Below are 26,190 nucleotides of genomic sequence, written 5' to 3' on the forward strand. Positions count from 1 at the left end.
TATTTTTTGCTTTTTAATTTTTAGGTTCCATATAGGACTTGAACTTGTGATCATTTGAACACCTATACAGTATAATGTAATACTTTGGTATTACATTATAATACAGTTTAACATGCTTATTAAAATCATGCCACAGGCATGTCCTAATAGACAAACAATTTTTGCATCCCTGGGGGCCAACGTCACCCGGACAGCATGCCCGCGATCTTATTGCCACAAGGATATTTGAGACATTTAAATACCACGGTCAGAATTGGCAGCGACATTTATCTCTGATCGTGCCTGGTGCAGGCGGTATCAGCTGTCAAAGACAGCCGACACCTGTTGTGTATGGAACGGGTCAGCTTCTGAGCCCACTGCATATGCTGTGGATACCTACATATATCCAAACTGCAGGGGGCATATGCAGGAGGGTGTATATAGCTTCAACCTCAGTCGCATGGATAGCCTTGACAGCAACAGCTCTTGTGCTTCCTCTCGGCTTTATTAATGTATATCACAAAGTTTTTGATAACTTTATGAACAGATTTACCCATCTAATATTCATGTACAATATCTGATAGAAATGCAGTAATAACTTTATTGGAGCAGGTACGGTGTAGACTTACAACTCACCATCTGGGTCATGTGTACAGTCGCCTTAACAGTTTGATCTCCATCAAAAACTCTTAAGTTTATACACTGCTTTGGGTACATTCATATCAGAACAGAGATCAGACAAACAATATACTGCTGCTTCATAAGCCACTCATTACATCATCTGTAAATGATATGGCGTCAGGCAGACAAGTAATACAAATTCAGTGCAGTATACATACTGTAAACGTTCACTTTGTGCATATAGAATATTTGGCCTTTGTGCGCCGAGATCCGAGATCCATTCATATAAATAAGACTGTCTGAAATGGATGTGATTTTTTTTTTTTCCAGCAAAAATCATTCTTTTGGCAACATTGTAATAGAGCCTTCAAGTCCATAAAGAAGAGAACTAAAGAAGTTTGAAGTGTCCATTATGTCATCTTGTATAAATAGTGGTGGAGATTCTTGCATTGGTTGAGATCGCTGAAGAGGAGTGGAAATCATCATGGAGTCTTTTATGGAATCATCATGGAGTCCATTATCCACGTGGACTACACTTCTTCAAATTTGTGCTTTTATAAGACAATTTTTGGAACAGGACTGGGCATTGGACTGATTCATCTTTGACATTTGGCTCCGACGTCTGCTTTTTTGAGGGCACTTATAATTCCAACAGATAATCTATCCAAGGAACAAGTGATGTGGCAACCACACCCATTGATGTATAAGTCACAAATTTATAGGGGACCTCGATTTCCAGCCTTTGCCTAACCAGTACATCCTGCGTTGAGACTTTGTACCATAAACCCAATGCCTTGAGAGACAGTGTCTTCATGATGTACCTTGTGATCACTAAAAGGGTAACCCCAAGAACAAACCTCAGTAGTTGCTTAAGCAGCATGGGATAAGTTATTAGAGGAATGCCAAGTGGGAACACTCCAGAAGGCACATAAGTCAGTCCTATCAAATTGGTGATCCAAATACCTACACAGGTTCCTGCACCCACCCCAAGTATAACGGTGGTGTCTGCTCTGGTCGTGCTGTAGTGGTCCAACTTTGGGTAGTTGTAGCTCAGAAGAAAGCCAGCAACAACGGCACATACAGGACATATGGGGTTGGTCAGTAACAGATGATCCATTGAATCCCATATCGGAGAAGTCACTGCTATAAACAACAGGGCAATCAGAACTCCACAAATGACATCCTGTGAACAGAAAAGTGAAAGATGAGACCCATGTACTCCATGCATAGATTCATTTAGAAGCATTGGTGCTACAGAATGCAGGTATTGGGTTAAATGTTAAGAACAGGTTTGGTCTTGATACGGGCCTTACTGGCATCTAGCACCTTTATATATGTCCAGTTTCTGCTGACTGGTGGTACACTTGTATCAGGTGGGTGTTGTTAGAGCTGTACTTTCAGCTTACGCTGCCCTATGCACGGAGCTGGATTATGCCCCCATTAAACCCTAGGGACCACCAATATGCATTTTTTGGCAGTCAGTTGAGGGCTGTAAACCTATTCATAAGCCTTTTTTTACATTGTGGTAGGTTTAAAGGAGCAGGAGCTCAGCTGCCTGACAGCCAAGATCAGAAAAACCTCCGATTTAAGCCATTTAACCCCTTAGATGCTACAGCCAATATCTACCGGAGAATCAAAGGGAGGGGCTCCTTCTTTCACCAATCGCCCTTTATGATGCAATAGGTTCCCCTGGCAGCCAAAGACCTAGCAACAATTTCCAGTCTGCCATAAGCTCAAACCTATTACACTCTACAAAAGGCATAATGCACTGCATAAGTTAAACTCTGGACCGGATTTGGCTCCAGGGTCACAGATGGTCAGCACTAGAGATGAACGAGCGTACTCGCTAAGGCAAATTACTCGAGGGAGTATTGCCATTTTCGAGTACATGCCCGCTCGTGCCAAAAGATTCGGGGGACGGCGGGGAAGAACGGAGGAAGGGGGGGTGGGGTGGAAGATCTCTCTTCCCCCCCCGTCTCCCCCATGCTCACTCCCGCAACTGACCGCTCAACCTCGCCGGCCCCAGAATCTTTTGGCACGAGTGGGCATGTACTCGAAAATGGCAATGCTCGCTTGAGTAATTTACCTCATCTCTAGTCAGCACTCCCTCCATCATGCTGCTTTAGAAATGCGAACAAGGATCTGTTTACTAGAGCAGCAAAGCGGCTGGTAGTCCCTACTGACTGCTGCTGCCCAAATCAGTGCTTACACTGCAGGGCAGAGGGAAGAGCATCCCTCTCCCTCTGACACACAGCCCGCATTCTTCATCATATCACCTTATCGCACCAGTTTTACTATCAAGTTGGCAAGGATGGGGGTGGAATTTTTTTTACTTCTTTACCCTGACAACTACTGCTGCCCCCCTGACAGGAGCCGCCCTTGGCACTGGACCCCCAGTACATAGTGATAAATACAGCCCTGGGTATTAACTGTAGAAGTAGGGAGGACTTGATGATTGTGGCAAGAAGCATGGCTGACTTTTTAGGTCTCACAAATCTTATGACCCAAACTGCATTAGGACTCATGCACACTGCTGTATTATGAATCAGTGTTGAACAGATCAATAATATGGCACCTATGGATCCATACCGTGCCTCCAATTTTATACATATCTATTAGGACATTCTTTCTAAAGGACTTTGACAGAGTCTATGAAGAAAAAGAAAAGTTGCATGGTCCATGGTATGCCATAATACAATGGTATTTCCACCTGGAATGCAGTACCATAGGACAGCACATAAAGTGCCTATGTCTTCACTATACAGACCCCTATACAGCTCGGCTAAATGGCATAAAATGCTTTAGATTCATGCACTTAGGTAGCATTTCAGATCCATGTTGTACAGATCTATAGTATGGCACCAAACGGCAGACATGGAGCGCCTACAGTCCATATTGCAGACTCCTTAGTGCACAGTGAAGTCTCTCAGTCTTATATCACTGTAATTAACAAGATGCAGCATTCAGGAGAGTTGGATGGTCAACCCACATTCAGTGTAACTGACTTTTCCAGAAACGCAATTAGGATAAGGCTGACTAAAATCTTCACAATTTGACAGCATGTAAAAAACCTCAAGAAAGTATTCTATATTTATAGAGGACTTTTTGCATGTTGGAGGAAATGTTTAAAATAATTCTGTTTACTTAATACTTCCACTTAACTTTTCTTGATAAATATTAGATTTTTGATCCATTTTAAGCATTTTATTATAGAATGAGAGAGATAGTGTAAAGGCTGCAGCGAGCGCAGGAATGATAAAATACCTAGATACAGTGACCTGATTCCACTGTGAACCTCCGCACAACTCTCATTGGGCTTGTCCTTTGACATGCGGTCTAGTAGCTGACATTACAACAATACTGTAATTCTAGAAAGCATTCCCATCTGAATTTCAAAGCTTGAATTTCATGGAAACAATCTCACGAGACCTTCACATGATTCCCTCTTAAAAATCCTTTATGTAACTCCTCCAGCATTGCTTTCAGGACTTATTGACAAGTTCCAATTGCCTGGTAGCCACACAAACTATGGTAATGTACATGTCTCTGAAGTTTAATCCGTTCCCTGCTGGAAAAGGCAGCAAATCACTGGATTTTACTATATTATCCAGCACCCTGCTGTGAAGGGACCAATGATGGTCATTGTTCCTCTCCGAGTGATCATTTCCATTGAAACATCCATGGTACACTCATTATGTGCATCTCTTGCCCTGGGCTTTGAATGTCGATGGACAAGACACGCTCAAGTATTGAGATATGGAAGAGGACTATTCTTTAAGTTAGTAAATCACCCTAGCAACATTTGGAGAAGCAACAGGATCAAGACTATAGACAGATACTGGTCACACCTCTTAAAAGAGGACTGTGGCCCGATTGACTTTAATAGGTCAATGGCATTTAACACTGCCGTATGGAATGGAAGAGTTATGGTAAAAGAGTAAAAATAACTAATTTATACATTTTTTTATTAATCGTTACTCCTGATCAGTAACTTGTCAAAGTCATTTTTGTAAGTAACCATGATGGGGAGCTATACAGTGAGTCAGATATGCAGAGCTGCATGTATACCTTAGATAACCCTTCAGCTGTCAGCAGTGTCCCCCTTAATCATATATGTTCATGCTCAGGTTACGGGACTGTATCATGCACTAGGACTCTGTTTATGTAACAAAGGCGTGTTTAGCATATTTGAAAATGGGTTTTCTACACCAATCAAGGGCTTCTGAGTTAAAATAACAAGGAAGGGTGGGGGTGGGGGGGTTGAGACCGCTTACCTATTATCGTTAGCAGCTATACAACTTACATCTAAATTAAACTTTAAGAAACTTTAGTCTCAACCATTGATTTCCATGGGATTGGCCAACAGCCAAGGAATGATCATTCAAGTTAAAGTTATATAAAAGTTGGCCAAACCCACAAAGTTCAACAGCATCAACCAACTTTTGTGTGGGGTCTCTCCAACTCTCCCTCAATGGCAGATGTCTGGCGAAAGAAGAATCAACATATTTGATCCTTTGTTCTCTTAGGAGATAAGCGGCTGCCAGTGGAGTCTGGGAGCGGCTTATTCCCCTGTTCCACTGAAAAAAAAAAAAGAATTCACATGATTGGCTGAGCCCTGTGTGAATGTTTATATACTTTAGCCGAGACTAATAGCTGTTGGACCAACACAAGTTTGGCCAACATCTAGCTTAAGGTTACGTTTACACATGACAATAGCTGCCCAAGTAATCACTCAAAAGAGCGATTGGTAACTGTTGTCTTGTGCACAGGGCAAATGAGTGAGAATTGCTCACTTGTCGAAGTCACTTGGTTTTCAGCGCACTTAAAAACCAAGCAATTGATTGTCCATTGAAACAGGCAGTCGTTCGTTAATGAATGTCAAGGATGATGGATTTGCTTGCAGAATTAAGCCATTCTCAATTCTGCATCGGAATCCCCATAAAGCAGTGCAGGTTTTGGAGTAGAGTTGTCTGCATGTGAGGCATTCTAGTGGAGGAATCTGCTATATGGCAGCATGGACCATCCAAATCCTGATCATGAGTGGATATGAGATTATGAAGGAGCAGGGACTTTACTGGTTCATCTACATTCCCTGTGTTGGCGCAGCAAAATGTGTAGGTCTTTGTTGTGATCATTCTGCACAAATCACTTCACTAAGAAATCATTTACAGACTGTTAAATGTGAATGTACAGCGTACAGCTTGCTACTTCCGGCTTCAATAGAGGTCTGTACTATCCATGATTCCACTCGTAAACTAATCTTACCAATAAAACTTCCATGCCCGCTGGATAAGACAACTTTTGGATGTAGAGAAGCTTGGCAGGACAGGGAAGAATTGGTTTTTATGGTCATTTTCAGTCTTGTGTAACTTAGAAGTTGGAAATGTAGAAGCTTTGTTTTATATGCATTTACATATAGGAGCATAATTGGCATTTGTCCTGTGGTCACAGCGGGATATATCTACTGCATTATAGTAGTGAGCAGGCTGATAAGAAATCACTACAGCAGAGCCTGCTTCGTTTAGTTTAGGTCCACCATGCGTTCACAGTGTATTACCTAGTTGAGGCCATTTCCATTGTGTAAACTTTACTATACTTTTAAATGTGTCACCCTACCCATGTCCCGATTGGCACCAGGTCACACTCAAGATGTAAAAATATGGTTTCTTGGCCTATGGAACAGTACCAGCCACCTGAATGTATGGCATCCATGAATACCAGTGTCTGATAGCGGAACAGTTATCTTCTGGCCAACAACTCACCAGCACTGTGTGCATTCCCGTATACAGCCGGCTGAGGGACACCAGGGTGGAGAGGAAAACAGCAGCCACAAGTCCAAGCACAAAAGGGAACTGCAGAAAAGAAAGACCATTTATAAAAGAGAATTTCCAGTTCATCATATTTGCCAACTGCATCTATTATAGTCTCGGATAAGCCGCAATGCATGGCGCAATTTGGATGAAGAGTCCAAAAATGGTGTATAGCTATGACTATAACTGTGGCGGAGGAGATTTTATGGATTTCTGTTACATATCATACGACTAGAAAAAAAAAAAGTTACAATGTTTCAGAGCACAGGGGTCCCTTCGTCAGGCAGGTAAACAAATAAAGCAGTGAGAGAAAAACGCACAACATTTAAACTATGTACATGATTGCTGTTTCACCCCATGTACAATGTCTTGATGAAACATCTGGGATTCTGTCATCAGATTCACTTTGCCCGAACAACCAGCATCTTGAACCAGAGACAGAGAAGCCCATCGCCGCCCCCCCCCCCCCCTGAAGCACAGTGAGTGGAGGATGGCCGGAACAGCCCACCACCGGGACATTGAGCTCAGTTCAGAGTCAAACTTCAAAAGTGCGTTTAATCTGAAGCTCTGCAGTGTTTCGGAGTAAACCTTTCACAGGGGCGATAGGCTTCCCGTCTTTGGTTCAGGCTGCCTGTGCTTCAGGCACCATGAATCTCATAACAGAATCCCTTTCAATGTTGCGAGTTCCCATTTCTAAATGCAAATATACATTTTCTGGTTACCCAATAAGGGAGTCACCTTTTTTACACACTTAGCATCACAAGTATATAATACAGAGTGATTTAAAAGACAGGCCTACCCAGATATCCTCTGAACGGGAAGAGATACAAGAAGGAAACTTTGTAGAAAACTTAGATGGGTGACGAAAACTTTTTGACACTATGGTGGTACTTGGCAGCCATCTTTGATTCAGCCCAAGAAACGTCAGTAGAAAGGAGGTCATGGGATACATAATTTTAAGGGTACAATTACATCATAAATAGATAGGTGTAGGGAGGCGGCCAATGCTTTTAATCAACACCACCAAGGAAGTTGGCCAGGGAGTGCATAAACTGTTAAGAAACTGATTCAGAAGTTCAGGGAAACTGATAGTTAAGCATTGTTTCCGATCCCCAGGAGTCAACAGCTATGCTTTTATGTGGACTCCTGAGGATCAGTTTACACCTAAGAATCAGAAACACTTTTCTGTAAACCAGTTCTTTGTTTGTCCTGGATACTGCCCTGGACTTCTAATCAGTTTCCTGACAGTTTGTGCATTCACTGGCGGTCTTGGCCACCTCATGTGAACTTCTGTGACCGATCAAGATTATCTAAATTCTGTCCTGGATTGTTAATGCCATTTTTGAGTACCTGAAAAAACATGTGATTAGCGCTTTCCATACCACGTAATTCAACATAACTTTATTAATACTCAACATGACATCATCCATAACTCGAGAATGGTTACAGGTATCGAAAAAGTGACTACACCTATCAATTTATAATGAAATTCTACCATAAAACATGTATTCCATGACCTCCTTTCCATTGAAGTTTCTTGGGCTGAATCCAAGAAGGTTGCCACTAAGATGGCCAACAGGCACCACCATAATGTTAAAAGGTTTTCCCCCATTTATCTAAGTGTTCTACAAAGTTTCCTACCTGTATCTCTTTCCATCCAAAGGTTATTGCGGGTGGCCCAGACTTTTGAATAGCGCTGTAGCTTGCCTCCTCATTTGTCTTCCAGAATGTGAATCACTCCGATTCCCAATGAACCAATTCTACCACTTTTAACAGCAATTATGGATCAGCACTCTATTCTCTATGGAAACACAGACCTTTTCTAGCGAGGCTCAATCATTTGCTTTAGATTGCAAAAGAAGCAATAACATTCACTGCTTCTGTCTAGGTCACATAAAAAGACATTAGGATGATCTTTGCCAATGACTTTCTGATGTGAAGCATGGAATTGTTGTTCAAAATGACAAGCTCCTCAGACCAACTATTAATGACGCGTTTCAGACATAGGACCATGTAAGGTCACTGGTTTATCATCAGCTTCATACAACACACAAACCTCCACTATGGGAAGAAATGCTGAAGTAGCAAAACAACAAAAATAAATTGTCTCTCAATTATTACTGGACACTTACAGTTTGTCCATTAATAAACAACACTGCTCTAAATGTCCCTGTATTGTATATATGCCTTGGGCTATTGTTATCTCAGGTTTCTGTTAGGAATGTATGAGACCTTTAGATGTCTGGTCTCATTCTACTATAAAAATGAGTATAAATTTTTAAAAATACTTCTGCTGAGTTCATGTCCCTCAGCTACACCAAAGGCCAAACAGCCAGCATCACACGTAAAGGGAATCTGGTCACCATATTTTTGCAAGTAGCAACCACACAGAGAACTAGTCCTCGATATTCAGGAGCTATAGGATAGCCATGCTCACCCTGTCCTCCAGCCAATGATTGACAGCTGTCTTCCCATTACTGTGTGGCGAGGAAGCTGCCAATCAGTGGCTGGAGGGTGGCCCGGGCGGGGCTAGCCTGCAGCTCATGAATATCAAGGACTAGTTCTCTGTGTGGTTACTACTTGTAAAAAAAAATGGTGATAGGCAATCAGGCGAGGGCATCAGAAATAAAAAATGTGTTAGATGTACCCTGTCGCAACTTCCTGTCAGCCACAATCATGAGTGTTAGATTTTTTTTTTTACTTTCAGTTTTCTACCTATCCCATGATTTATCCTAACAGCATTAGCTGGGGTTATACTATTCTACCTGCAAGGGGGACAGTTTGATTATCATTACCTTCTATATTCACCTAAATAAGCTACAGCCCTTAAGTATACATTCAGAAGGATGAGCTGTGATCTCCTCTATTATATCTGTATGACAGGAGCTGTGTGATTATCATCAGTAACGGAATAGGACTGACGGTCTCCTACTCAATCTAGTTTCTGTGGTAGTTTCATGCAACAGCATCACGCGGGCTGTGAAATGGGCTAGAAAATATATACATACCCCCCAAGTAGATCTGATCAGAACTGAAATCATCATATGATCATCTGAAGGAAAGAGTCTGGGAATTTCAGATAGGAAGGAATACCTAACCAAGGTAAGACTAGCTCACTTATATCTACTGAGGGGATAGCTGCATGATGAATGAGTAAATAAAAAAAATAAAAAAAATCACCAGAGTGACCCTTTAAGACTTAAATGAAGAGCACCATGTACCTAAACTATACCTATGCTATAGATTCTACACAGCAAAGGGGAACCGTGCATTATAGTACAATTAAAAAAATTGATGGAAAATAATTTACAATGTCATAGTGACTGGGAATGTGTTGGAAATCTTTAACATTGGACCTTAAACCCATAAAAGACTTTTATGATTGATGGGGATTTGACAACTAGGACGCCATTGGTGCCAAGTTGTCATTTCTAGCAGAGATATGGCCCACATGCACAATCACCCTTCCTCATACTGAAGCAGCCATGTCATCTGCACAGCCACTTTTCTGGACACCCCAATTCTTTGTATTAGAATGGGTTTCGGTGGCGACTCCCCTCCCTCAATGTGACTTTTATGGCACAATCCCACACATAAAGTCCTATGAATGGTTGTCAATAGGATCCAGATTATAGGTGGATACACTTCGATGGAACCAAAGACCTGTATAGTCTATCTACTGAAGCTATGGGAATCTGACAAAGACATGGCAGCCCTGCTTACCAGCCGATCACTCTTACAGCAATTTAAGCAATTCCCTAACATTTCGGAATACATTCTTCCAAAGAGGGGCTTCACTTTTTATGGATTATCCATCAGATAAGATTTTCCTTTTTTTCAATGTAGAAATCAATCCATCCATATGCAAACAACTGTGAAACCATCTCCAACCTGGTATCGGTCCATGGCAGCCAACAAGAAAGTGAAAGAGATTGAAGTGGCAGCAATGGCATGTGTTGACGGCATGCCATATTCAGCTTCTACTCTAGTTTCAAGCTTCACCACTGGAGGGCAGGAAGGACGAGGCCACTTTAGAAGATCTTTAGAAGCTTGACCTATGTACATGACAATCTGAAAGAGAAAACAACATTTGAGTGCAGTCGAGGTCCTTAACGCAAGCCTTATCATAACTCCTACAAGCTGCAGCCAATCACTGGGTGATATATATAAAAAATAATCATGGCAGCATGTACACAATTCTACCAATAGTAATTGGACTCTGAGCAATAATCAAAAGTAGTATTTATTTCCATGTGTTAATACTTAGTGGGGCTCCATTGGCACTCATGACATTGGATGCTCTCCATGGCATACTTTCTTCCAACATCTGATTAACATATGGAAATAAATACTACTTTCCATTCTTGCTCAGGTGGTAGAGTAGTGGACTTTGATATTTCATTACTTTTCTTATGATAATTAAACCTATAGATCAATCGCAGTGTTGTATAGACTATGTGGACCAACTGTAAGACAGTTATAGCAGATATAATAGAAAGTTTTACAGCAATGATCAACTTTTCATCCGACCTGGTTGAGATTGGTTTGCTCCTCACATGTCCACTACACTTCAGTAAATTAGAGACATTCCTATGTTTGGCGGAAGACAGGAAATACTGGTGTGTGGTATGGATGTGTAGGAGTCAGATAATGATAATACCAGTAGTGTGATTATCAAATATTCAATGTTATATATAACTATGTGAATATTAATAGTAATAAGGGATTATATGTATTTCGCTTTTATCTCACCACGCCACCACGCTATGGAAGGTGTATATCCCAGGTATGGCGTTAGACAGGTCAGGCAGTTTTGATGGACACATCATCAACCACAAAACCAGTTCTTCTGTGCACACCCCAAGAACCCGTTACACAACTGTTGGTGGGAGCTTGGGGACAGCAATAAATGTCAGAATAGAGTGATGAATGATGATAAATTCCAAGTTTCCTTATTTGGTTGAATGCAAACACAATCCTTCAGGAAATGTAAAATCATTCTATGACATGACCAATCAGGATAGGATACATTATAGTCAATGGCTAAAATGTGGATAAAAAGTGTCTAGATGGTAGATGAGAGAGAAGAAAGGAAGCGGAGAAGCCAGCAAAGCATAAGACAACAGACTGATTACAGGTACCTTACCCCACCGACATCCACTGTCCTACAGACCCTCATATACACCTTTAAAGTGTATCAGCATTGTCGATGTCTTTTGCGAATAAGTTGCTCTGTGTATATGAGGAATGGCACAGTTTCTGACTATTATAGGACTTATATCCTACATTTTTCACCAGTTTTTCACTTGCAGTCTTTAATTCTCAGTCTTGACTGAGCAGGAGGATACAGACTACGGTTATGGTGCCTTCTATACACTGCACATGCAGGAAACAGTAGATTCTGCTCCCTAACTCTCTGTAGCACACATACAGAAATATCATCATGGAGGACAGTTATACAGCAGTACTGAGCAGTGTGTATGTGATTTCATTAGTCTCCCAACTTCCTCCTCATCTCTCCATTGACTTTTATGGGGGGGGGGGGGGCATGAGTCATCACCCTCCTCCACTACCTGTAATCCATCTTGCTATTTGTGTTACTAGAGAAATATCACAAGACAACACGCAGTGGGCAACAAATTAGAACACAGAGAGACCCCTAGTGGCCAGCACTTTATCTAAAATGATGTTTCTGTGCTGAAAAGTCCCTCTAAAGTGATTTACACTTTTGCAAGTGACTGCATTGGCCACCATATAAAACACAAATTCTCTCAAAGTGCAGTGACATATTAACCCTCTGTGCCCAAATGTACCCATGGGTAAAGAGCCAGTTAGAGGGGTTGTTGGTTTGTGTGTGTATAGGTACTTGGGTAGGTAAAGGATATTTTATACTGGGGTGTTTTATTTGTCATAATTATGTATAGTTTTAGCATTAGGATTTCATATTTGTTTATAACTACTGAAATATAATGCTTTATGTTACTTTTAGATATACCATTTGTAACACTGGTATTTTTGTGTGAGAATGTTCTATTTTATAGATAAAGGGGCATATATATATATATCATACTTTTTATATCAGATTTCTGGCATAAAAAAAAAAAAAGCTATTTTGGCACATGCACCAAATTGAAAAAAGGAGGGAGCACAAGTGACCCTAACAGGCAGAAGTTATTATTATTTAGTAATTCTGCCCAAAATCACTGGACTTCCACTTACATCACAGACAATCCATGAGTTTATGTGGCTCAGTATCGTATTTCCCCCAAAATAATACCTACCCAGAAAATAAGCCCTACCCTGGAAATAAGCCTTAGCTACACTACATAAAAAAGCAATACATTACCTAGCAGGTGCCGTCCGATTCCCTCCCGCTACTCTCTGGAGTTCCAGCAGGCTTCCTTGCAGTCCTCACCCGCCGACAGAAGATTGCTTGCTGGTAACGGGGTTCGTAAACCTCGCCTCAAGCAAGCGATGGCTCTGATTGGTTCTCGAGCACTGCGGCTGAGGCAATGAAAGCAGCGCTTGATAAACCAATGCGAGGGCTGTGATTGGTTCTTCGAGTGCTGCATTTATTGGCTGAGAACCAAATCAGAAGCATCGCTTCCTGGAGGCGGGGTTTACAAACCCAGTTACCAGGAAGCACTCTTCTGTCAGCAGCTGCAAACAAGTCTGCTGGAACTCCGCTGAGAAGCGGGAGAGGCCCGGACCATGCCTGCTAGGGAAGTAGCACACAGACCGGTAATTGCAGTATAACGCTCCCATTGATTTCAATGAGAGCCTTGCAGACATACTTGGATGCAATTTTTGAGCACTGTCCTATTTTTTGTGTTTAGCTCACCTCATCAATGATGGGGTGTGATAAAGCTTCTGTCGGGGGCAGGAACACTGCCTTCGGAAGAGAAAGTAAAATCGCGGTGCTCTGACGATGTTATAAGACATTCCCCCAAAATAGGACCTAGTGCCTCTTTTGAGACAAAAATTTATATAAGACAGGGTCTTATTTTCAAGGAAACATGGTATGTAAGTGTACATCATCTGCTACATCCTAGGCGGTGGGCCAGTGTTGCATTCGGTTAAACTATGCATGTGCCAACGTTCTTTCCAGGTGCCTGTGCAATTCATCTAAATGCAAGGCCGGCCGGCCACCAGTGATGCAGCAGTTGACATACACACAGACTCAAGAATGTTTATGGCTTGCATTCATGACGTTAGCATAAGTGTAGCGATTTTGACAGCTCACGTCATAGTAATTACAAGATATTAGTAAGATAATTGCAAAGATGTTCACTGTTATGTAAATAGAGGATTAAAGAGTTTTGAGTCTACGACAATCCCCTAAAGAAGCATCATCATGTACTGATGCACAGATGAATTCTATATACGTATCAGTACATGATGAGATATATTGCAGGTTTATAGTTTCCTCCGTTCATTTCTGATGTCCAGTGACCAGAACGCTTCTAACTTTAGTCTGACCTTGGACTGCGTTTAGAAGAGATTTGTTCATAGAGGCTTGACTGCATTTCCCATTATCATCACTATTTTCCATTGATTTCCAAAGGATAATTATCTGCAATAATGGTTGTCTGCAAGTAACGAAATAGAACACTAACTAACCAAAATGAGTGCGCAATTTCACCCTACGTGTGGCCAAATCTCACATCCAATAAATAAAAGGTGCCTATGGGTTGAACAAGGCCCTTTGGTAAACAGACAGAAGCTTTAAACAGCAGATGGTTCAGCAGATTGTATTCAATTTATTATAAAAGGCATAGAAACTCACAGATGCAGGGTGTACTTTATTGTAGCCAAGTAGCACTTCATCTGTAAGCAGGCTTACTTTTGTATATATAGTCGTGTTACCTGTGTGACAAGGTTAGAATAGCCAATCCTTACAGTTGTTTTCTATTTAAAAAAAATTCCACAATCCTTGAGGGTTAGAAATACAGCTACCACAATTGCAAAAATTAAATACAAAATACAAAAAATAAAAATAAAATATAAATAAATAAAAAAATATATATAGAATTTTCATATTAGCCGGCAGTGGTGCTCAGAATCTGACTTCTATATTTCAGGTAATTAGCTTACTATAGAATTTGCCCATACGATGTGTCTACCAGTGTATTTTTGAAATGTGGTAACAAATTGTCCTTTTACACAGTCTGATTGCCGGGCTTAAGCGTTCCGCTGAACACTCATTCTCCCGACAGTCGGGCTGCAGAGGAACCAACGATCAGCTGATGAATGAACAAATACTTGTTTGCTGGCCGATTGGCTCATTGATGTGAGCAGAAATATGCTTGCAGATCAGCTGAACATCTCCACATTAGTGATCTTCGTCCTATAAGCCAATTGTCGACCTGTGTACAAATAAATGAAGCATACACTGATTGACAATTGGCACTCGTTACATCGGGCCGAGAATGTGTCCCACATAAAAGGGCCATAGAAAGCTGATGCATCCAGAGGAAATATTGTCAAGGTTGTGAACCGGTGTGCTACCAGATAGTCGACAAAAGCTGCAAAAATAATATGCAACGGTAAATTTGTGCAAAAAGAAAAAGTTAGATTGTGTAGAATCATTGAACCAGTTCATTGTGTGAAAATCAAAGATCTGTCATATCTCAAGATCTTTTGTAAGCCTACAGATCCCGAACACAATCCATGCTGTGAATTGAATATCCCATCCTCTCGGACTTGAACAGGCTTTCTAACGGGGTGGATGAGTTTTTTGTGGTTTAGACATTGTCATAGCAGCCTGGTAGGGCCAAAGGTGTTGAGGGCAAATGTTCAGGTGGTCTGTGTTGGTCCAACTGCAGGCATTGTGACCCTGGATATGGTGTTTAATGGTTAAAATTCAAAATGACGTACATGGAAGTTCCTGTTGGGCTATTACAATATGGTGTTTAAGCCAAAGACCATACATTGCTTCTACTAATCTCTCCACGGAGAGTTCAGTAACAACCCCGGGAGCCTCTTCCCATTAGGCTGGGTTACCATATGTCCAGCCCCCAACCTCCCCCGCCTCCAGCATTTTTGTGAAACACCAGAGGGAAACTGATGCCAGATCTGATCCTATAGTTTTGTATGGGATTGTTCTTGGCATTCAGCGCATTAGTTTTAATACGAGATACCTCCCTGTGCTGAATAGATTGTATTCAACTTTAGACACCCAAATGGTACACAAAATGCACCAAAATAACCTCAGTTCTTTCTGATTCTGGTATAAACCACTTGTCTAACGTAGCTTATACATGGGAACTTAGCATCATTGGTTTCCTAAAGAGCCACTCTGGTAAAAATAAATTTTTCCATTCCATACCCTTTTCAGGAAAGTGGCGCACCTCTCAAAAAGTCAAAATTTGTGTGCAAACGGAGCTTGCACCAAATTTTTTGACTTGTTTTGTATGCATAAGAAGAAAAAAAACAAGATATATCTCCCCCACTGGGTTTTTCCAGTTTTATATAAATAAAGCTCAATCACTATAAATTTTTAAAGGGACCTGTTCTGACTTATAAACACTAGAGATGAGCGAACCTACTCGGCCACGCCCCTTTTTCACCCGAGCGCCGCGATTTTCGAGTACTTCCGTACTCGGGCGAAAAGATTCGGGGGGCGCCGTGGGTGAGTGGGGGGTTGCAGCGGGGAGTGGGGGGGGGGGGGGGGGGAGAGAGAGAGGGCTCCCCCTCGTTCCCCGCTGCCACCCCCCGCTCCCCCACGCCTCCCCCTGCCCCCCGGCGCCCCCCGAATCTTTTCACCCGAGTACGGAAGTACTCGAAAATCGAGGTGCTCGATCGAGTAATTACTCAAAACGAGTATATTCGCTCATCTCTAATAAACACCATAAACTAAACAAGTTATGGGCTTATAGCACATGGGCTGAGGAGTCCTGGGATGGATTTTTGTACTTTCCCTACTCCCTTGCTGTCGGCCCTGAAAACCAGCGCTCAATTCGTGCATCGGACTTCTCTCTGCAGTCAATGGATGGGCACACACACTGTTCTCTATGGGTGAGCATGCACAGTGATTGCAGAGATGGGTTCGATACACAGACCAAGCACGTGTTTCAAGGGTTGACAACAAGTGAACAGGGCAAGTACAAAAACACATCCCGGACTCCTGGGCCATGACCTACAAATGTAGTTAAGGTGCTTATACAAGAGTTAACTTAATACCTCAGAGGTCCTGCACACAAACGGATTTGCATTACAGAATCCACGGTTGGCGTCTGCACCATGGTTCTGCAGCAAATACCGTCCAGAGAATGCTATGGAAAATTGATTTTTCTTACGCACTCGTGGAAACGAATTGCAGTTTCCGCAAGTGAAGGAAAAAATGTGGCATACTGAAGTCAATGGAAGCCATCCAATAGGCGGACCATCCGCAATTGACATTGCAGATAGGTCGCAGGTCCCCCCATCATCGCCTAGTGACGGCACGGGAAAAACAAACCTTAAAAAAAAAAAAATCTGTACTACGCACGTCCGCAACCATTCGCAGTAAAGAAAAAAAACAAAACACAGAAAAGACAGGTATGCACAGACGCCAGCCAGGCACCGGGTCGGATTCCGCTGCAGACTCCGGCATGCAGAATCCGACCCGTTCGTATGCAGCCGGCCTTACTACTTTCAGAATTTGTTTGCTGTCTGTGAATTGTTGCATTCTTCTTTGCATTCAGAGGCACCTAGTTGTGCTTTCAGCTGAGAAGTAGATACAGTTGTACCCAGTCTGGGCAATTACCGGTATTTGTGAACTGCCTGGACTACAGAATGAAACACTGTTGCAAACTATCAGTAAGATTTATATTGCTGATGTATTTAGGTAACAGAACTTTAAAGGGCCATTCCAGTAATTTTTCGCTCATTCGTTATTTAGCTATCCCCCAGTAAATGTAAATCAGCTAGTGTTACCTTGGTTAGTTCAGTCTAAAACTCCTGGAGTCCTTCTCTTTAGGTAGTCAGGTAATCTCAATTCTGACCACATCAGATTTACTTAGATTATTGCGTTCTCAAACTAGTCAGTTTTTCAGTCAACCGAATATCTGTGTGGTGCTAGTACATAAAGTGTACCACACATGCTCTTCACAGGGAGACACAGACACTCTTATCACAGTTTCATTCAACCAGTTCATTGTGTGAAAATCAAACACATTAATGTATAATTTTGCCCCAGAAACTGGCGTAAATTATACCAGAAACCCGCTAAAGCTCCCAGCTCGTATAGATTACTGTGTAAGCACATGGAGGAGCTGAAATGTGCCATATATATATTATATATATAGCGTGCACCTCTTCATACATTATGTGCACAGTGTTTATAACTGGAGCACATAGCACACTTCTCGAGGAGACCCCCACTCCTTATAGTATAGGCAGAAACTCAGAACTCTGCTGTATCGCTCAAAGATTTTTTTAGGGGTTTAAATCAAGTTAATTAATTATAAGAAACCGGATGCTGTGGCAAAATGTTTTTCTTTTTTTTTTTTCTTTAACACATCACACAGTGGTGTCTGCCCATTGCTTATTTACGAAGGAGGGAGCATATTATTGGACGGACATATTCTACAATATTCCTCATGTATATTTATTGATCATCAGAGATGACAAGGATGAGTTGTTTTTTTGCTGTTGGTTGCTGGTCTCGATTATAGACTTTTACACAAATCATCAAGAATATCTATATATCAATCGTAGACATAGTGTATATTTCTATAATCTCCCCGTTGGTTGAGAAGCAGGGCAGTTTTCTGCCAGATGATCATTAGCCCATTGCTGGATTTATTCTGTATCTTTACCCTTAGCTGGAACAAGGATATTGGCAATCATAGGGAGCAAAGCATATTCCCTGCATAGAAAACATAGGAAGATGCCTTTGGCTGCGACTCCGGTACCTCTAACAGACGTTTCCATGGCAACAAAACCAGAGAAGACTCTGGGCTGACGAAGTCGCTAAAAATAAGTCTGGCTGGAGAAGGAGAAACATAGGAAGTGAGCGAGCTCAGGCATAGACTGGAAACTAGACAGCCAGATCCCCGTGTGTGTGCGTAGTAATGGCGTAAGTATGGGGCGACCTGCCGGGCTCATTGTTATGTATACACAAGTACGTGATGAGCATTATTAAGGCATGGCTCCATGTCTCCTGCTGCCTTCTGCAGATACATACACAGATAATATAGTCTGCAGAAAATCAGGAAATTCCTGAAGATTTGCAAGGCAGACTTCTTCTGGACTTCCTGTCTGCAAGCTCATTAAAGAACACTAAAGACTATTGCCCCGTTTTGACGGAGAACAATGGATTGTAATAGAAGCACGGAACATGTCTTGATATGATAGATTGAAGTTAATTTTCCATGAAGAGATCTACTTTGAATATGGAAAACGTGGAGAGAGGTAGAAGTGCAGGTTTGTATTCTGAAGGTGGCCAGGTCAACTTTATCGGAACATACCTTTCCTATTTCGAAGGAGGTGAGCAAAGGACAGATCCAGACCCCAACAGGTCATGTCCTCAATATAGGATTTATTAGGTTTCCATAAGAACTGGATTTGAGAAACATTGGACTAAATATAGGCAAATGTAAACTATGCATCTAACTATATTCTGATATCACATGTATGGCCTACTCCCTGCTCATTTGAAGGTGAGGAGGTCTGTGGCTACTAGGTAAGTATTCTACTGTAGTAAACTCCATTTGTGGACCTCACATTCACTGTCATTACTGTGCCATCCATGGTGGTAGTGGGGTTAGATACCTTTAGGAAGTGGAGACCACAGGACACTCACATATTGAAGTAACCTCTGTAGTAACTGCTGCAGAATATGTTGGCGCTATACAAATAAAGATTATTATAGGTTATAGAAGTTAAAAGGTGTTTGTCTTATCAGAGACAACCCCTTTCAGAATGCAGATGCTATGGTGATTGCCATGGGTTCTGCTCCTGGCACCCTATCCACTAGATAACTTTGCCAGGCAAAGCAGCATTTCTCCTGTACATGTAACATTACATGACATTATTCAGATGAACAGTTGCCTATTGTAGGAGTGCAGAATTCTGGATGGCCTGCAGAGGGCTACAGACATGCATTCTGATAACTTGAAAGGAGAGGTAACACCTGTAGACATGGCAGGATGCAAGATAAAGTGTCAGTTCCTGCCACACTCTTGGAAAAGTTGATAACTCAGTGGAACTGAAAGGGTTGCGAGCCTGAGGTCCGGGGTAGACAAAGTAAAAGCCCCTAGTGGGGTACAAATGGACTGTGTTTTATGCTGTACTTATGTTTGCTGTGACAATGGTATAAAACTGGCAGGCACCAGATTTAAAAGAAATACAAGGTTTTGGACTAGTTCTGCACAAGAGGTGTTCATTTCCTGAAGGAGAGGTCAGCGATCCACATACAAGTAACCCCGGCTTGCCACACTATGTAGTTACAGAGAGGCAATGGAAGAAACCAAACACCAAAGACTAAAACTTTAAACTTCACAACATACCAAGCAGTCATCAACTTCAAATCTGCACTCCCTTATGCCAAACAGCACTACTTCAGTACTCTCATACCTAAGGCCAGCCTTTGGGGTGTGCAGCTGCATAGAGCACATCACTCCACTAAGATGAAGAGGGTGCCCCCTGGCCCCACTTTTAAAAATCCCGCAGGTGGAAGGGGTTAAATTCAGCAATACAAACTCACACTGGCTGCCATCTGAGGTTGAGTCTCTGCGTAATATTCCATAGCAGAGCTTCTTCACTCCTCCGTCCACCTGGCTTCAGTACTCAGAGTACAGTGGTCCGAAATAACCATTTGGGGCAACAGATGGTGTCCTATTACTAAGTGGAGCCACATACGGCTTCACACACAGAGTATCTGCTGCAGACTTTCTGCAACGAAAACCCGCAGCAAATATACTGCAAATCCGCAGTAGACAAATCTGTAGCTAAATGGCACAGATTTGCCTACGGTTTTTGCTGCGAACTTGTATTTCAATGGCACAAATAGGCATGTTGCAGATTGGATTTGTTGGGTAAATTAACTACTTCATATGCAGGGGAGTCTAGAAATCTTCCACACATGGCTTGTACTGTAAATGCTGCAAATTTTTGCACCAAAATCCACTGCTGAAATTCCACAGCATTTATGTCGTGTGCGAAGCTGCCCTAAGAGCAGACGTTCTCTGGTATAACTTGCATCAGGCAGCACATGGCCATGTGCTGCTTGATCCCAGTGGGCAGAGGATATTACATGTCTGATTCCAGTTTGGGATACCGACCAGCATAGGATATACTGCGATTGTTTTCACACAGACCATCGGTGTAAAAAAAACGCTTGTCTGAATAGCCTAATTGGTTATGATCAGTTCATGTGCAGTCCATAAAATACACGGACAATATATGAATGGGAAAATATACCTTGGGGTGCGTTTACATGTAGTGGGTTTACTGTGGATTTTCTACAGCAGGAAAATATGCAGCAAATCTGCACCAAAAGTTTGCTGCCTGAGCTGACATTCCAACAGCTCTACTTAGGGTTTTGTACTATGATAGGTGGCGAGCAGGGGTGTAACTATAGAGGATGCAGAGGATGCGGTTGCACCCGGGCCCAGGAGCCTTAGGGGCCCATAAGGCCTCTCCTCGCCATATAGGGAGCCCAGTACTATGAATAAAGCATTATAGTTGGGGAGCCTGTTAGAGATTTTGCATTGGGGCCCAGGAGCTTCAAGTTATGCCTCTGGTGGCGAGGGAAGGGAGGTACCAAAAAACATTTTGTACAGGGGGCTATTTAACCTAACGTTGGTTCTGCTTATATCCTCATCTCTCACAATCTCAAGCAACTATTTAACACTTAACTCCCTTGTCGGTCACCCTCCCAAACTTCATCTCCGCCGAAGAGCTTGCCACATACTTGAAGTACAAGAATGACAACATCAGAGAAAGTTCCAATGTACAGTCCCCACAAATCTTCTGCACAGTTGCTCTGTCCTCTTTCCCCCTTAACCTGTTTCTCCACCATTTCTAAGGACACGTTTTCCTCCCTTTGCCTAAAATTTTACCTCTATAACTATGCACTCCATTCAATCCCATCTCACCTCATCCCCAACTTTACCACCCTGTTCATCCCAGCTCTAACCCAACTTTTCAACCTCTCACTGACTACTGGCGTCTTCCCTTCATCCTTAAAATATGCATCCATCACAGCCATACTCAAAAAGTCATTCTTTAATTCTTGCTCTCTGTCTAGCTACTGTTACATATCACTGCTCCTGTTTGCATCAAAACTCCTGGAACAGCACATTCACTTTGAACTGTCCTCCACCTAACTCACTATCAGCCAACCACTCCTAACCAAAATCACAAACAATCTGCTGACAGCAAGAGCACCAATACATTACTCCATGCTTCTCCTAAACCTGTCCTTGTGCAACACCCCAGAGAGGTGACCCTGGGCACCTGGCTAACGTGAAGAGCTGGGAGGGATAAGTGCTGACTTATCACTTTGGCACTTACCATGCACTGGTCCCTGAGGGATGACACGCAGCCAAAGCCAGAGTAGGATTGCAGGCCAGCTTCGACACCCCTATGACAGGTAATGCCAATAAACGGGATTGGGGGGTGGTGGAGTAGTACTTATTACTCATGCCACCGTTCCCACACACCGGTATTCTATATGGCTTAGAAATAAATACAGGGACCTGTGTCTAGTACCTCGGGTCCCTAGGAACAGTTAGTGCCCGGTATAACTTTTACTTAGGAATAACTTGTATAATGGGTAATGCAGGTGCAATTCACTTCAGAACATTAACAGGTTATAGCTCAGAGGTAGGGAGGATACACAGGATGAGTGCGGTCCTACAGTCCATGTTATCTGTAGGTCACCGGTACTGGAGCACTCCAGAGGAGAAAGGGGGGTAGGGGTCACTCCGCAGACTCTCTAGTAGATAATTACTAAAGGAAGGCTTAGCCAATACACACCCTGCACCACGAATGCGTGGGTGTTACAATCAAGTACCTTTGTGCAGTGATCCCAACTATGGACGGCCACACAGGAAAAGCCTGAAGTATGAACGGGTACCCGTTTTGGAACTTTTGGTAGGGCTCTATGTCTTTGCTGATGGGACTAACGCCTTCCCATTCACACTCCAAACGCTACAGGATGTCGTTCTTCTTCCTCCATCTTCACCTACATGGAAGCTGAAGGTGCTTCCATGTGGCTCTGTATTAGCACTCTGTTGGAATCCTGAAGATGGACTCCTTTCTCGCTCTCAATCTCTCCCATTTATCACCTCACTTGTACCACATGACAAGACAAACTGATACATTTACAGGCATGCAATGATTTTATTAAAGTTAACCTCTCAAACACTGCTCGTTTCTTTTAGCAGGAATGAATTCACGTCCACTGCCACTTGATCCCTGTGGCTGTTGAATTCTCAATGTGAAGAAAAATAATGGGAGCTTGGACTTTAGTGGAAAGACATTCTTCTGCTTTATTATAAAATAATGCTCAATACATCAAAAACCAGCAAGTTCTCCACCCAGAATTTGCTGGTTTCTGATGTATTGAGCACTATTTTATAATAAAGCAGAAAAATGTCTTTCCACTAAAATCCAAGCTCCTGCTATTTTTCTTCACATTGAGATCTCAAACACTGCAGCTCTGCAACACACACACTGGATATGACAGGACAAGATTTTCACAGTACATAGGACAAAACATATATGACATTTATGGAGGGGACCAGGATGGTGTTCTGGGCCACTACACTTGTGTTCAACACATTTAACCACTTTCTCCTTCTACAAACGCGTTCCTACCGTGGCATCTAAAACTTGGCCCTCTTCTGGATCTCCTCTTATCTCACTGACCTAACATTTAGTGTTAGTGTTTCGCATACCTCATCCTTTCCTCACTCTCTGTCTACTGGTGTTCCAGACGGTTCTGTACTAGAACTCTACATCTTTGACCTAGAACAGTTCATAGAATCCCATGGCTTTTAGTACCACTTTTAAGCTGATGACACCCCTTTCTGGCCAGATGTTACCTCTCTTCTATCCAGAATCCCAGAGAGTTTATCAGCCATATTCTCCATCTTCTCTTCCAGCTTTCTGAAACTCAACATTGAGAAAACTGAACTCATAATCTATCTCTGTCATCTCACTCAACACCCCAATCAAACTTATCTATTACAATCAATGGTTCCATATGTACACCAGCCCCACAAGTCCACACTCAGTGTAACATTTAACTCTGCCCTCTTCTTCAAACTGTACATGTAAGGTTTCGCCACCTGCTCAAAAGTGTTTCTCAGATACAATCTTGCCTCAAAAATGCTAGTGCATGCCCTTGCCATCTCCGGTCTAGACTACTGCAACATCTTTCTCTGCAGCCTTCCATCCAATGCTCTTGTGCCCCTCCAATTCACTCTCAAGTCTGTTGCCTGGCTAATCCACCTCTCTTTCAGTTACTCTCCCTCCTCTCCCCTCTGCCAATCCATTCACTGACTGCCAATTGTCCAGACAATCCAGTTCATGATATTATCAATTACATACAAGGCCATCCAAAACCTGTCTCCTTCATACATCTCTCACTTATTATCCCAACAACCCCCCCCACAGGTAACCTTTAGTCCTCAGAAGACCTCCTCCTCTCCTCTCTTGTGAGTGCATTACATAACTGTCTCCAGGCATCACCTATTATCTGGAACTTACTACCCCAACACATCAGAGGCTACACTATCTTTGAAAGCTTCAAAAGAAAATCTGAAAACCTATTTCTTCAGAAAAACCTGCAACCTCCAGTAACCCTGCTGCTACCACTATATGAGCACTTTCTCCCACCACCTATTGTATCCTTTTCCTTCCCTTGTAGTCTGTAAACCCTCGCGACAAAAGTTCTTTCTCCCCTTGCATCAATTTGTTAAGGTGTGTTTAGACACAAAGATGATCGCTCAAAAGTTGGCTTTTGAGCAATAATTTTGCATTAACTACTAATTGGTACTAGTGCCTATTAGTACCAATTAGTAGTGTGCGAGCCACTGGGAGCTGAATTTATTCAGACGACTGCCCATTTTTACCTGAATAAATTTCTTTTGTTCTGTCGGTAGGGCTGATACCTGAGAAAATGCAATCAGCTGTTATCAGCGGTCCCTGAGTAGAGCACAACGTGTGGTCTGTCTTATCAGCTGTTCTGCTTAACAGATTCCAAGTCGAACTGAGGTCCGTCATTCAGCAGAAAACTGAAAGATGGGCACATTTACACGCAACGATTATCACTCAAAAGATGGCTTTGAGCGAATTTTGATCGATCGTTGTGTCTAAATGGGCCTCTAGTCATTTAGTAGATGTTTATTGTTCCTCTTGTTTTATATAATGTTAAACCCAGTTTTCAATTGCACTGCATTCCAGAATTAAAAAGGGGCTTGGAAAAAAGTGCTTAAAATCTATAAAATTTGAATACTCACCTATCCCATCTGTTCCCCATCTAGCACCGCAGCTCCGATTCCCTTCGCTCGGAACTCGGTTAAAGTAGGGGGCGGTCATGTGCCGTTCACTGTGCATGCGACTGCTCAGCCACTCACAGACTTCAGTGGTAATTCTTCTATAGACGGCGAAGTCTATAAGTGGCTATATGCACAATGAACGGCATGTGACACCTGCTGATAGATGCAAGTCTAGAGTGTGGGACTCTCTTTTAGCTTCTATATGCCCTAATAGGACATATGAACAGTGGTTGTCTTTATGAGAAAACCCCTTTAATTAAAAAGTCTAGTTACAGTTTGTTGAGTTTCCGTATTTCAATTGTTAGTGCACATCACACCAAATCTTGTCTAAATGTATTATCTTTGGTGTGATGTGAGACAATTCAGATTGACAATTATCATCTACTTTCTAGAAATCATACAGACAAAAATCAGACAGTGTAGTATAGAAAAACCACCAAGTACGGTATTACTTCTCTCCATCATTGCTGGCAATCTTCTATAATCCAAGAAAACAATCAACAGTGTAATATGATGTTATCAAAACCACAAGTATTAGGAATAAGAGAAATCCCATAAGCACAGTGGGAAGAGAAGGCCAGAACCACAAATCCCATGAGCAGCCCAGTGTGTATCAAATCACTTCAATATCATAGGAATGACCTGTGAACGTTTCCCTGAGGTGTTTTATATATCATTATTGTTAGAGCTTATTGAGGGAATCATTTTTCACATAGAAGTTTCACTACGAACAAAAATCTATATTTATATATAATAATAGGGAATTTTTTTTTCATTCACAGACATTCTGTGCTTCTATTAAGTAAATTCAAAATGAAACTCATTCATCTTATTTAATCCCTTAACACAAAATGACCTACATGTATGTTCCTGCATGATATTGCATATGTTCATCATCTATGATGGAGCAGCTGTTCCCACCATGATCAGGAGTAGGGCTGTGGCTGTCAATCATACTCACACTCCTGCTCCTGCCTCCCATTTAGCTTCTGAAGCCCTGTGTTTAATTCTGATTACAGTGCGGACAAAGGGATGGGGGTTCCTTTATCCCATCCTCATCAACCCTGGCTACATTATCAATGGGTTTGACAAGGAGATCTTGATGGCTCCATCACTGAATTTTGTTAAAAACAGGACAACTAGTGCAGCATGCTTCACTATTTCAGCCTATAAAATCCTGGAGACCCATTACGGAAACCGAACGGACCCTATTATTGTCAATGGGCGCCATTCAGTTCTGTCATGTGAAGGGTCCGTTCAGGCACTGGGTGCAGTTTTCCTGCTCC

The 26,190-nt window shown here is 42.2% G+C and overlaps 1 protein-coding gene and 1 long non-coding RNA gene across 4 annotated transcripts in view; one reads left to right on the forward strand and one right to left on the reverse strand.

Annotated features, from left to right (window-relative positions):
* Positions 1-557: 557 nt before the first annotated feature.
* Positions 558-26,190, reverse strand: part of SGPP2 (sphingosine-1-phosphate phosphatase 2) — a 54,116-nt gene continuing 28,483 nt past the window's right edge. For 2 of the 3 annotated variants that reach the window (XM_066598885.1, XM_066598897.1), the window contains exons 3-5: positions 10,302-10,481; positions 6,363-6,452; positions 558-1,783 (exon numbers count right to left, since the gene is read on the reverse strand). In XM_066598885.1, coding sequence (XP_066454982.1) covers positions 1,241-1,783; positions 6,363-6,452; positions 10,302-10,481 — 813 coding nt within the window. In that variant the 3' untranslated portion in view covers positions 558-1,240. Of the gene's footprint in view, positions 1,784-6,362; positions 6,453-10,301; positions 10,482-20,100; positions 20,119-26,190 lie in introns of those variants that run through there. The other variant, XM_066598890.1, reaches the window with a different exon arrangement.
* The window catches only part of LOC136624967 (uncharacterized), a 47,128-nt gene continuing 32,438 nt past the window's right edge, over positions 11,501-26,190 (forward strand). The window contains exon 1 of the long non-coding RNA XR_010792499.1: positions 11,501-11,547. This is a non-coding gene — a long non-coding RNA (uncharacterized lncRNA). The remainder of the gene's footprint in view (positions 11,548-26,190) is intronic.

This window comes from Eleutherodactylus coqui, chromosome 1, assembly GCF_035609145.1.
Source record: "Eleutherodactylus coqui strain aEleCoq1 chromosome 1, aEleCoq1.hap1, whole genome shotgun sequence".
Lineage (NCBI taxonomy): Eukaryota > Metazoa > Chordata > Amphibia > Anura > Eleutherodactylidae > Eleutherodactylus > Eleutherodactylus coqui.